Below are 14114 nucleotides of genomic sequence, written 5' to 3'. Positions count from 1 at the left end.
TTATTATTTTATGTTGTGAGCATTTTGATCAATTTGCGACACTGCAGATAATCATAAATGATGACCATCATTTGCATGGTCCAACAGGTCTAAATAATGTGAGTTGAATAATACAAGTCAATCTTTAATCATATGTCATCAAAGGGTCACCGCATTTTTAATATATTGCAGAAATGTTAGTCGCAATATGTGGCAATATATGATGCAGCCCTAATCTTCACACATGATTAGTCTGTGATTGATCATGTGCTGTGTTCTGAACCCAGTCTTGAATTAGTCACATTTTTTCTTCCCATGTCTGATATGCAGGTTCCACTTTTGTTCATTTAGCTATTTTGGGTACTTCAAAGTATCAAAGAGTAACTGAGATATTTTATGTGCTCATCTCACATGCCTTTCGATACAATTAGAAAACTGTCAGACTGAGCTGTTTGTAGACTGCTTACTGGAAAGAGAATGCTACATGACCATCTCTGTAAAGTCCAATTGCATTAGGTGACATAATAGGCAGTGGATGCTAAGGATTTGAGTATGTTTGTTTTATTTGTTAGAGACTGTGTCTTCTAGATGCTTGTGTGCTGCATCCATGGAGTTTTGTTCTCTTTTGTATTTGATGGTGGAAACAGGGTATGCCATTCTGCAACTTGGCTGTGGGGTTTCAACCCTCCTAAAATCTTGAGTCTCCCAGGTCTTAAAGTGTCAGCTACAGTATCTTGCAGGTATAGTGGCTGTAGAACTAAAGTTTAGTGAGGACGGAGGAGGGCAACGTTTTGGGCTCCTTGTAAACTGGGCCATGGGTCCCTGCGGTGAGCGGAGCTTTTCTGGGACAGGCGCGGCTGTGACGTACAGGCGGCCCGCAATGGGAACACACGCTACCGTCCACTCGTTCTAGACGGGGCCGAGGATGTGGAGGTGATCTGTGCGCGGAGGAGGGAGATAGAGCTGGCTGCAGGTCTCGCTTCGCAGCCTCCACATAGACATCCAACTGGATAGAAGTCCTCCCCATAGACACAGACCCGCATCTGCAGGAAGCTCTGTAAGTATGAGCGCGTTGGGTCAGCCTTTCTGAGTAGTACTCCACTCCACATCTCCTCTCCCCCGTATTTGGCAGCCAAATGTGAAATTGGAGCTCACCGCTGCCCTGAAGCATGCATAGATAACGATTTTCTCATCGTTGTTGCTGGCTATTTATCCCCATATCAGAACTTGTGAACATGGCGCTTCATCACAGGATGGGGTGCTATTTAAAGAGTGCACAACTGAGCTAACTGCTCTCCTTGGCATTTCATTATTGTATCACCGCATCCAATAGAAGATATTGTTTGTTACTACAGTAGATAGTTTGTGAAAAATGTTCTGCAATCTCATCCTCATTTTCTTTTTTCCATCTTCTTTGATGATGATTGGAGAAAACAGCTTTGTGGTGTTGTAGCCTGATGTGAGACACTAAGCCCCATGCTATGTGTGTTAAGATATTCTTAGGCATTAAAGTTGTAGGCCCTTTTTTTTTTTCCAAAGTGCAAGAAAGGTGTTTTTGCACATATAAGGTATTTTTGTGAAGTTCCACTATTGTTTGATGCTGTTAGATGCAGTAGAGTACCATTTTTTCACTCAGCAATAGATTGGTGACTTGTTTGTTTCCTGGAGGTATTTTGGACTTTGTTCTGACTTTCTTTTCCTTTTTTGTGTCATTACTTTGCTGCAGTTTCTGCTGGCTTGCCATTGATGTATTGATGGATTAGAGGAGAAAATGTGTTATGAATATAGACTAGGAGTGGTCAACCGGTCATTATTAAATCAAAAAGATCACAGAATAAAGCAAACTACAGATTTTTCAAGGTCATGCAATGACATTATCTCATTGATTCCCAAAGCAAATGTGTTTCAGACCTAAGTTCTGTCATTTTTTTTATGATTGAGTGAATATGCAAACAGTGAAGAGACCATACTGTTCAATTTGCTACATACCACATAAGTTCCCTGTTTAATTTACAGTACAGCTGATCTTTGTTCCCTAAGGATATTCTTTTTAACAGTTGCATTTTAACTGGTGCATGGTGGTTTGTGAAGAGTTAATGTTCAAACAGGAACTAGGCCAGTTACATCCCATTTTCACACTTCCTATCCTGAGGGAGGTGTGTGTGTGTGTGTGTGTGTGTGTGTGTGTGTGTGTGTGTGTGTGTGTGTGTGTGTGTGTGTGTGTGTGTGTGTGTGTGTGTGTGTGTGTGTGTGTGTGTGTGTGTGTGTGTGTGTGTGTGTGTGTGTGTGTGCGCATACATATGTGTTCTGTGCAAGCATGTGTTTTGTTTTTGTGTATGTGATAGAGTGAATATCACTATGTGTAAGGTCTCACTGAGTTCCAGTTTTGTAAAGTGCCATGCAGAAATTGAAGCCTAAGGGAATTACAATTTGAGCATCAGCCTTCCCACAGTTAGGGCGTCTTAGCTCCCTTACAGACACATGCAGACACAAACAGGCTTTGTTGTAGTAAGGGAAATGGTTTGAGCACTCTTCCTTATCCCAGTGAGTGACTCAGCACAGTTGATGAGCTATTGGAGAATTGCGCGCAGATTTACAGTAACTGAAACACTGACATCTTCTCTCTTTCAGGACCCTGCCACTGGACCACCTTCCATACATTCACTAAGTTTTAGCTAAGCACTCACCTCTGCCACTCGGCCCCCTCACTCTGAAGTTGTGCAGTAATTTCAGTGACTCCCATTTTCAAAACATTTATTATGCTGTTCTTTATCTCATGTCAGCAATATATATTTTAAGTGTTTGGGAAATAAACACAAGGTTAGCTACTCACAGGAAAATATCTGGAGGGAACTTTGATCTGTTTAACAGATTAGATAAATTTGAAATTCTTCAACTCAGGTGTGACAACCTCTTGTTTCAAGAAAAGCCAGAAAAATGATTGGTAGACATGAAATAGTCAAAGAAGAAACCGAAGACTGAAACTGAGGATTGATTTGGGAATCAGATGGCACGTAGTGCAGTTATGTTTGGCTGTAATGGTGAGTGGACTGTTGCAGCAGTAGTCAACCTTGCTGTTTACCATAAGGTCTTCAGGGGGCAGCGTTGGACACACATGGCCTTACATCTATGTCTGGAAGTTTATGCAGTGTCAAGCTTAAGGATGACCTGTGGGGAAAATGTTTATGTTCCTCCAGGGTCTTAGTGGTGGTTTTAGTATAATACCAATACTGTGATACTGGAAGAATTAATCTCTGGCATTTAATCAGTAATCAAATATAATTTTGCATGTAGAGAATAGGGATGATGAAGTATAGGAGGCCAAGCCTGTAAGCCTCTAAGGCAAGGAAGAATGTACGTCAAACAATGTAGATTTAACTTATGATACAGTCTGAGTAACATAAACGCCTACTTTCACAGCATGACTAATAGTTAGCACTTTAGCTGCAGATGTGCATTTACTCATTACACTTTGTAATATATCATTACACTGCTGTTGGCATTGGCAGTAGAGTGGTTGGTTTTAGTTATATTGCTATTATATTGTGGTATAAAACCAAACATACTGTTTCATACATTTGGTAATTTGAATGATTTCCATAACCGTGTGTTATTACTGTCTTTTTAAGAAGTCACGGTGGATGTAAATAGTCTACAGATACAGTCTTCTTGCATAGCATGTGAAAAAAACAACACAAGTAGCTACACTATGTAGTGTGTGCCTCCTGGTAGCTTGTGAAAAATTTAAAGAATGAAAGGTTATGGCAGTACAGAGCGGTTTTTATAAAGTTGGTGATAAAAAATTATCAGTAACAACTTTGGTAAAATGATTTCAGTGTATATTAGTGTATATTTTCTTTGTTTTAACCAAATGTAAAATATTTTTTCATTATATGCATAATATAAAAATAGTAATAGCATTGTCTGAGTTCTAAAAACAGAAAAATTGCAAATCTCCATGATGGTCAACATGTCTGTGTGTAAATGGCCTCAAATGAAATAATTTCCACTTGCTTTAGACACCTAACACATCTACATACAGGCTAATGAAGGGACAAAGGTCTGTGAAAGTAAAGCAGCATTTTCAAAGTTATAGTAATTTTGGAACCTGCACTGGTAGGATCACCAATCCAACATCATGTTGTGAACCTTAATATTAAGTGTTAGAAAAATCCCTTTTACTGGACCACCTAGCAGACCAGCACAGAAGCGACATTTTCATACACTGAGAGACTTCGTCACATTATTGAAACACACATACACATGGAATCTGATGAGCCATTTTTCAGTTTATCTAGCATGAAGCAATAAGCAATACAGTGGATATTTAATGATGTGAATACATCTGCTGCATGTGTTTGCAAATGAACCCACCTCTGGGTCATTTGGGATAGTTGCAGTAATGTAAGATAGTAGCTATGTTGGAGATGGTTTATGTTAACATTCTACCTTGCTGGCTTGCACTATGGAATATTCTTGTTGATGTTAAGATTTGAGGATTGCTGTATTTTTTTTTTATTATTATTAATCTAGCATGTTCCACATTTTCCCAGTCTTAAATACATTTAGCTGCTCAGGACATGCAGGCACAAGCCACTATTAGTAGTGCAACAGGCATATTTATAAGATACATTTTCATTTTAACATATCAGTAATTTCTGACTGCAGTCAAGCACTTAAGGAGGAGAACCCTATTGTATAATTAGCTTATTTTGTCAAAGGTAATGTTGGGCTCCTTTTATACGAGTGACTCCTCTCTGTTGCTGAAATGTGCACAAACAAGAGATCCAAGAGACCATGCTTAACATTTGTTAGCTGTGATTATAACTTAACAATTGTGAAGTACAAAATGGACTAATATTTTGACACATTATGCAGATTATTTATCAAGATAACAAAGCACAGAGATCCAAGCCAGTGGTTTTAACAGTAAGACATAAGACTACTCAAATTCTGTTTCTTTCAGAGGTTTCAGTGTTTCATTTTGTTGACACTTGCCTAAAAGGTGTTGTGCAGTAAATAGTAGTCTAGTAAAACTGAGTGCCTCGTCATCTTGTTAAGCACTGTTTTACATCACCATTTTTATGTATTTGCATATTTACACATGAATGTAATTATATACTTTTCTCTATATGAATTAATATGAGAAGTTTTTATTCCATTGGTTTTAACTCTGCAGGGGAATTACTCTTCACATTTCTTCAGTTTAACTATGGCTGAAAATAGCAGGCCCAACCTCCATTCCCCCACAGTAGCTTCTTCATTGTTAAAATCAGAGGGTATACTATCTGTACATCCAAACAAGCAGCTGAGAAACCAGTGATGGCCATTTTGAAATTAGGCCAGTACCTGCAAAACTGGTCATTAAATTTTGCTTATCATAAACTATTAGCAAATCTAGAAGTAGATCATTTGCTTCTTCTGCATGATGCATATCTGAAGATCCTTAATGGGAACCCCATTTGAAATGGTTAACGCAGATTTACACCATTGGACAGAGTTCATGATTCATTGGGAAGTGCTCTACAGTTTTTGGATTATTTGGAATCCGCAAAAATGTGAAGCTAAGTGCACAAACTCTTGCTAACCTCAGTCTTCGTAGCTCTAGCTCATGAAGCCACATGGCTGCAAGGTTAATATCAGCTAGACCCTTAAGGTTAACTAGGAGCTAGGCCCTCACCTATATATAAAACCTAAAAGAGGTAATATGTGGTCCACAAAAGAGACATTCTATTTTTAAAATATTTTGTGGCATTAGAAACCCTTTATTCTTATTGTCTTTCTATCCATAGTCAAAAATATTTCTCTCCTTCTTCTCCATTTCTGATGCACACAGAGACAATATTTTACTAACCTAACTAATAAAATTGTGACCTCCACCCCTAACAATCACCAGACCTGACGCATATACACTTCAACCTATAGCGCACCAATTTTTTAGCTGTGCTGGGGCTTTAAAGCCACCCAATGCTACATTTAACTAATTTTGTAGGGCATGTTTCGCATGCGTATTTATTGCCATTTGTTCATTTGGTGGACATAAATAAATAAATATGGCTGCGACAAGCTGGATGGAGTGGTGCTGCAGGGTGTGACATTTAAAATCTGGTGCTACATTAGTCTTTTTTAACCCATTTTGGCTTAAAACAGTGCTTGCACTACTGCCTCCTTGGACCTGCTCTTATCATAAATGCAAGTGTAACATGGTATTTTCCTCACTTTAAGCAAGAAAATAGTCATGCCTGATTTCTCATGAGATTTTGACTATGAACACCACCCCACTAAAAATATATATCTCAATTACTAACTATATAAAACTGATTACATTTTGTTTTTAGTAAGGAAAAACAAATCTACTGTCACCAATAAATGTGAATCAGACACTTTGCATGTCAATAAAAATGGAAAATTGTATTATTTAAAGAATCAGCGATCTCAAAATTATGTAAGTAAATCACAGTAAATAACAATAATGTTGATAATAATAACATGTATACTCATCGGCCACCCTGATGGACCTTGCTAGTACTGGGTTGGTCCTTGCTTTGCCATGGCATAGTATACCTAATAAAGTGGCCAGTGCATGTATTATCATGATTATCATTGGTATTGCTAATAATTATTTATTTTTATTAATCATACTTTTTATAAAAATACAATGAATGCCACTTGAAAAGGGTTCATTTATGACTTGAGCCACCTCATCCAGGCCAGTTTAATCTCATCAGAACTGGAAGGTCAGCTTCTAGTACCATATATTTTGGTGTTGGGACTCTGTACTTCCCTGACAAGTCTGTCTTTCCTCACTTCTGAATTTCTATGGTGACATTCCTGCATTCTCGCTGCCGTAACAAAATCGTCATTGCAATGTGTCACTAGCTCACGCTCGGCTTTTAAAGGGAACAAGGAATTGATCTGATTGGATATTGCAGTGTCACACCTGACCACATCTGTTGATCGTGCTTGTGTGCTTGTGCTGTGGTTTTGTGCCTTATTCCTGCACTTGTCCACAAAAATAGAGCCTATAGTCTTTTGCCTGACCTTCATCATCCCTGGAAAGGGCAGGGATTTGCAGATCTGCTTGAGTTAGCAACACTAAAAATAAGCTGCAAAACTCCTCTTATGTTCCCAACACTATTACAGATGCCTGGTTGGAACTGCAGACCAAATTCATATGTGTTCATGTGTGAGGTACAATGGTCTTTCACAGCACCTGTGTTCTGGTTGGTGCTTGCATTTAGAATGTAAAAATGTGTTAAATTAGAAACAGCCTAGTTTTGATTACACCTTACATGAATTGTGCAGTAAGATTGGCTCTGCATGGTTGCTGCTCTGTCAACGTCTTGCTTTTTCATCTGCTGCTGCAGATGGAACCTGAGAGAATCTGGGGTGAACAGCACTGCTGGCTTACTGTCTCACTCTAATCGATTGCCCTGCCTTGGGAGAGATTCATTAGCATTTTTCACTCCCACTCTATCTCTTCATCTCTCTCTCTCTCTCTCTCTCTCTCTCGCGCGCGCTATCATTCTGCCTTTTCCCTTCTTTCTTTCTCCTTCTACCGCTTTGCTTCTTTTTCTCCCACTCCCTTCCTCTTTACCTTCTCTATCCACATATCTCTCCTGCTCTCCTTGTCCTAGTCTGTTGCAGACTGCTGTGCCATATCAGCATCATGCTTTTCCAGCAGCAGTTTGCCCGGCTCGTTTGTATTTTGTTAGATTTTTTTCACTTTCTTTCATTTCTAATCAAGTCTGCTGTTGTCTTTGCTTTTCCTTGCCTTTTCCCTGTGTTCCCTCTTTCCCTGTTCTTCCCTGCATTTCATTTGAAATCAGGCTCATAGACTTTAGCTTCACCAACTGAAACCTCACAAGGTCTCCTAACATTAAGCATATTATAGAAAATAGCTGCCATTTAAAATTAATGGTCTGAAAAATGTGTCTAAATGAGCACCAATGCTACAAAAGTGTCCTCCTCCATTTTTATAATGGCAGGCCTAAGTAAAGTAAGTAGGCTTATTCAGTGTCTCATTGTAAGAAGCCAGTGACTGAAGTATTAGAGGACAATTTCTTAATGAGGGCACTTGAGTGTGTCTCACTTTATTGATGACTCCTATTAACCTGTGATCACCTTGTCTCAGTGTGCTAGTTAAAGTGTATAAGCGGTCCTTGGACCATTTTGATTTAAAATCTCCTTTTTCTCCTGTAGGAACTCAGTGAAGGAGAGCTCATGCACCTTATCTGCTGGTCAGAGACCTGTGAACTGGATACACTGAAGACGACCACCCCCTGACAAGGCCAATGACCGTCTACATTGTGTGTTTCCAATGTTAGCTGTCAGGGCTCAAGTGCTGTAACTGACATAAGGGTCCAGATTTTCTGGGGCACTGGTTTTTCATACTAGCGTCACGTATTTGCTACTAGAATATATGCTATATGCATATTTGCTGCTAGAATCCTGCAACTTTGTTTTAAATGGAGTGTAAGTGATATTTTGGGGAGCATTTAAATGTGCTCAAAACATACAGATGAAAAAACCCAGATAAAAGCTGTACCAATTACATGCTTCACTCAAGATGGACTGCTAGCCACAGCAGCCACCTAACTGTATCATAATGCATATGATGTGTTCTTGGAAAATGTGACTTTCTGGAGAATTGAATATCATATATACTTTGTCAAGATGATGAATAAACTCTGTTTTACTCCCCAAGGATCTACTCAGTGGTTCGTGTCAGCTTCTGTGATGGAAAATCGTGGTAAGTGATTGTTTAGGCTAAGGAGAGGTTCTTGACCTTGATTGTGCACCAAACATATGTTTGTGTGGGGCTTCGCTTTATGGAAATGGAGCTATTATCTAAACTGGATAAAGTTATGTTACATTTTTTTTATTTTATTTTATCCTCTTTATTCAATATAGGAAAATGTGATAGCATTACTAAGAGCAGAATCTCCTTTTAGTTCACACCTTACTCTTCTGAACTACAAACAAAGATCATTGGCCTTTTTCCTGGTTCTGAGGACTCCCTTTTGGTCAATTATTTATCCAGTTTGTGCGTGAAAACAATAATGTAGTCCTACAAGTCTCTGCACGTAATGCTCCTGGTTACAAAAAAAGCAAATCCACTGAGCGTAATGATGGGCCATTTTGTGTGTCAGTTTCCGCAAACAGTTGAACATAGCTTGTATTCCAGGTCACAGCAGCAACAGGATTTGGATTGAGGCAGAACCAACCAGAAGGCTCTTTGTGTTTGGACCAGTACCCCCAGTGTAGACACTAACTGGGACACTGAGAAATCGGGCCACAGCTTGCCCATGACTGGATTTATTTTCACTCGAGCACATGCATTTGAGTTTTGTGCTGAGATGATGACTCCATAGCCAGTTAGTTCTGAACTCATCTTGATTCAGTTCCATTTTATTGGTAGGGAATGTGCTTTCAGAACCATAATAAAATAACTAAATTCAAGATCTCATTTTGAGACTCTTTATTTTATAGTCTCACCCTCGCTCTCTCTCTCAGGCCACCATATGCACTTTTTTTCCTGCGTGATTTGGCAGTTTGAAGATTTTATAGCTGCTGCTCCAGGAAAGAAAATTGTGCTTGGCTCACTATTGCTGTATATAAGCACCTTTTTAAGAATGTTGGTGTAAATTACTTGCTAATCCCATTGAATTAAGTTTAAATTTATATCCATAGAATTACATATGAATGCATAGCCACACACACGGCTTGATGGTGTGGTCTGTTTTAGATCATTCTAAATATAACTTGTTTTATATTTGGCTTAAATAAGCATTAAAATTTGGTGCCAGTTTACATAAATGTAAAAAAAACAAAACAAAAGAATTTGTTACTTTGTGCTAGTAAGAAAATAAGATTTGTAAGTGATGAAGAGGAAAAGTGGCTGCTATATAAAGTGCTCAGAATTTCGGAATTCCTATCCTTACAGCCCTTCTTACTAGTGCCCCAGTGGTCTAGACTGAAATTACAGTTGTTGTGCAAACATAAAATGTAGCAAAAATAATTTGTGCCACCTATGTATAGCAACCTTTTGCCTTATGCCACACTGAACAGGCAGCAGATATTTTTTCTTATTAGACAGGCCTACTGATTCAGCCTCCTTGCTCCTCCTCTCTGTTCAGCCCTCCCAGTGCTCTTGGTGCTCTTTCCTCACATGTTCCCTTGCTGCTGATGGATGTTCTGTCATAAGGCTTGTTCCTTTTTCCTATGGCAGTTCTGCCCAGCCACAGGCCAGCAAGGTGCTACAAATCAAGGCCATTTGAGAAGAAATTATGCAAATTATAAATTATTCACTGGATTCAATCTATTTATCATCTGTTCATGCAGTTAAACAGGAGAGCTACACTTTACTTTAAGGTGAAATATCATCTAGTGTGCTTTGGCATCTCCTCCAATTTGTTGCTCTGTATGTTCACCTGTGAAATACTGTAAGAGCCATCCAACTGCTTGTAACTAATCAGTCAATTAAGTGTTTGGCCCAAATCAGTGAATTGCTGAATTGCTGGCTTTTAGAGGGAGTAAGCTGTATTCCTTACTGAAGACAGCCCTTCTTCAAAAGTGCTGTGTACTCCAGCCACAAAACATGTAGAAGGGTGCCCCCCTTCTGTGGACAGAGAAACAGACAAGTACGGGAAATAAGGCATTATACTGGTGATCAAGCCATGCATTTTTCCCTAGTGGACTCTGCTAGATAGACATGCATGCCTGGAATTCCTGCTGTTTTACATGCTGTTGCCTCCAAGTGGCAGAAGACTGATTCCATATTCTGTTTGTTTCACTGGTGAAATTTATCAGTTAAAGAGAGGGCCAAATGTAAACTATACATTTTATATAAGTATGAACAAGATATACATTAGATATAATTCTGAATAAATTTTGAATCAATAGAGTTATCTGTGAAACGCTGGCAGATCAGTATAAGGTTAATTTAAGATGAACTTGTACTGTAAATATAGATTTTGAAATAAGATTCTGTTGTTGTATTTATTGAAATAATATTCAGGTAAAGTGATCTATATTTTCGTGTATTGGCCAGTATGCTGTAACTAAGACAGGAGGCACATAACTGGATTTTCCAAGCTGAGACAATTCTGTGGGAATCTGTGAGGTTCCACTGCACTCTTCACCATATCATACTTGAGTATCTCTCAATGTTCTACCAGACGAGCACTTTAATCTCTTTCCTTTCCTTTAACTAACACACATACATGTGTGCACGTGCGTGCGCGCGCGCGCACACACACACACGCACACACACATGTATGCCCATACACATGTATACACAGGCATTTTATTTCAACCCTGGTTCTCTGGAATGATAAGCATCCATCTGTAGTTGCACTGATTTGCAGGCTCATTTATAAAGTCAGAAAGGAAGGTTTCGTGTAAAGGAAAGGAGCGGGGAGGAGCCGAGGGAGGAGTAAAGGATGCCAGGAGAGTAAGAGGGAGGCAGTGCTGGTGAGAGAGGCACTAAGACAGCAAGCAAGAGCCGTAAAGAGCAGTGGCTGGAGAGAGCAGCTGGCAGTAGAAAGTCCTACTGAAGTGGAGAACCAGGGCAAGCTTAAAGTCAGACAGGTGAGAGCCTAGCAAGGTGTGCCCTTTTCAGGGCAGAGCAGCACAGCCAGGCCCTTAGGGCCACAAGCATGGGACAGACTCTCTCTCTGGAGACTGCATCTCAGGACTTTAGTACACACACTGGTGAGTCCCAGCCGTACACGCCATGGACATTATCTGGCAAGGACATCTGTAGGAGTATACTGTTTGAAGGGGGTAAAATATGGAAAAAAACATAATCTGTTCTGTCTGTTCATAGAGAGGTCATGAGAGCAAGTAGTTAAATCTCGTGTGGAGGCATAATATTTTCATACTCTGCAACATTTAATTTCTCTGCAGTTATAATCAAATATGAAATGACTGAATTACTGAAGCTCATTTCTGAGAAGGCAGGTTTTTTTAATGCTCTCTGCTCTGTGCTGTTGAAATGGTTTTCAGAAATTCATTCTTTTTTTATTATTATTCTAGAAGCTTTAAATGTCCAAATGTTTGCCCTTTATCAGTACTTTAAGAATCACCAGTTGTTGCTGTATTTCTTAATTTCACAATGAAATTGCTTATTTAGGGTCTAAAGACTATTCAAGGCCAAGAATTGTTTGGTGTTGTAGGTTCCTGCCATTGTGATCCTCAAGTGCTTCCAAAACACTCTGGGCTTTTATCTCACTTTGTTTCAACCTCATATTTCTTGCATGTTAAGAAAACTGCTTTACAGTTTACAGGTCATATTCAATTTCCTTTTGGTTCCTTTTCCTGGGTTTTTGTTTGGGTTGTTATTTTATGCCACATAGCAACATTCAGAAATCATTAGAAAGCATCATTTCTATGTTGTGCCAGTTTTAGTGTTGCTAATCTTAGTGTAGCTCTGTGAAATATTGCCCATCATGTCCCTTTAAACACAGTGATGTAAGCAATCAGATCCAAAATTCATGTTTCATTCAAATTTTTGGCTTGCAGAGACACCTACAGCTCTAGAATACCATGGCCTTGCATCAGCTGTTTTACATTTATACTTTTACATTTGACTGTTTTACATACATAAAAGGAAGTGAGTGATACATATATACCATCTAACCCCTTCTGATTTCTGTCTGAACTAAACATGGTATAGATTACTCATGTCTACTTCAAATGTGAAACAAGATTGTTGAATTTGTTTCTTGCTATTACATTACATCCTCTACTTTCCAAAACCAAAATTAAGATTCTTCTCCAGCAGTTGGAACTTTAAAGCATGGTTTATTTATGGAGAAAAGCCTCAAACCTGAATAACTGTGATCTCTGAACTGCTTTCTCTCAGTCTAGAGTTAGAGACATCATCAACAGTGAAGACATAAAGCACAGCTGAGGGCCTCTTTCTGCAAACAGGAATCAGTCAGGGCCCCAGTGATCCTCAGCCAAACTGACCAGTCGAACAGCATGGCTGGGTTTCCTCTCAATACAGGCTTCTTTGTTCCTTCAGCAGACTCTCCTCAAGCTTGTCCTTGCTGACATTGGATTCATTTACATCTACTTCTCCACAGTGCAAAACGCCATCTTTTTAGGTGTTTCAGGAACCACACAGTGCCTTGGACAATGCATCTCGGCAGAGTTGGGTTATAAAGGCAACCATTTGCTTACCTTTGGGCTTCGGTTGCTTTTCTTGGGGTAACATCGCTAAGTTATAAAATCGACTAATAGGACTGTTAGCAGCATGGCAGGCATTCATATTGTTGTTTTGCACGGATGCAGTTCCACAGGGTGTTCTGAGTTGGCCTGGCGCTGTGACGGGCTGGAGAAGGGGTGTTGAGTGCAGTCAGGAGAGGGAGGGGGAGGGTGGTGTTCCTCATGACTTCTCCCAACGGAGCCACTCTTATGTAACCACTCAAGCTGCTCCAGGCTTCATGCTCGTCTTTAAACTGATGCTTCTGCTATCTTCTCTCAACTTCTTCAGCTGAGCAGCATACATACCTGATTCCTTTTGCCCTCAGGCTGTGCACACAAATCCCCAACACCTTATTCATTTAATTATGTGGGTGGGTGGGTGTGTGCACGCACACCCACTCCAGTAATGTATGCTGCGGTCCAGCAATTTGCTATTCGGCTCATAGTCCAGGTGATCTGAAGTGCAGTTTATTTAATTTCACTGAGACAGTACACTGGCTACAAATGATGATGATGATGATGATGATGATGAAATTGGTTCAGATAGATACAGCTTTTAACAATGACATATTTTGCATTTTTTTAAAAAAACAAAAGTTGTGTACTGCTTTCTACAATTGAATGTAGAATCATGTCTATATGAAGCATCAGTACTGAATTAAATAGTACTGTGTTCAAACATGTTTATCCAAATGGCTGAATTGTGCATTGATGCCTAACGCAGCAGCACAATTTTCATGGAGACTTGCATTTCTGAAATTGTGGACCCTCTACCAGTGAGACATTCAGGGTTTGCTGTTGAGTATGAAGAAGGAAATCATGTCAATGGTAAAATCACTACTGTACACTTTGGTTACGCATCTTGAAATGCATCAAATATGCCAGCCCATCTTCAATGGCACCACAGAGAACATCCTGAACTG

At 39.4% G+C, this 14114-nt stretch overlaps 1 protein-coding gene across 6 annotated transcripts in view; it reads left to right on the top strand.

Annotated features, from left to right (window-relative positions):
* Positions 1 to 14114, top strand: part of phactr4b (phosphatase and actin regulator 4b) — a 30920-nt gene that overhangs the window by 1827 nt on the left and 14979 nt on the right. For 2 of the 6 annotated variants that reach the window (XM_081696670.1, XM_081696671.1), the window contains exons 2-3: positions 8182 to 8288; positions 8687 to 8731. In XM_081696670.1, coding sequence (XP_081552796.1) covers positions 8719 to 8731 — 13 coding nt within the window. In that variant the 5' untranslated portion in view covers positions 8182 to 8288; positions 8687 to 8718. Of the gene's footprint in view, positions 1 to 827; positions 1037 to 8181; positions 8289 to 8686; positions 8732 to 11474; positions 11695 to 14114 lie in introns of those variants that run through there. The other 4 variants (XM_081696672.1, XM_081696667.1, XM_081696669.1 and 1 more) reach the window with 3 other exon arrangements.

This window comes from Electrophorus electricus, chromosome 14 (assembly GCF_041902795.1).
Source record: "Electrophorus electricus isolate QZ-2024a chromosome 14, ASM4190279v1, whole genome shotgun sequence".
Taxonomy (NCBI): domain Eukaryota; kingdom Metazoa; phylum Chordata; class Actinopteri; order Gymnotiformes; family Gymnotidae; genus Electrophorus; species Electrophorus electricus.
The sequence above is the reverse complement of the archived record's forward strand: the minus strand, read 5'-3'. Positions and strand labels throughout refer to the sequence as shown.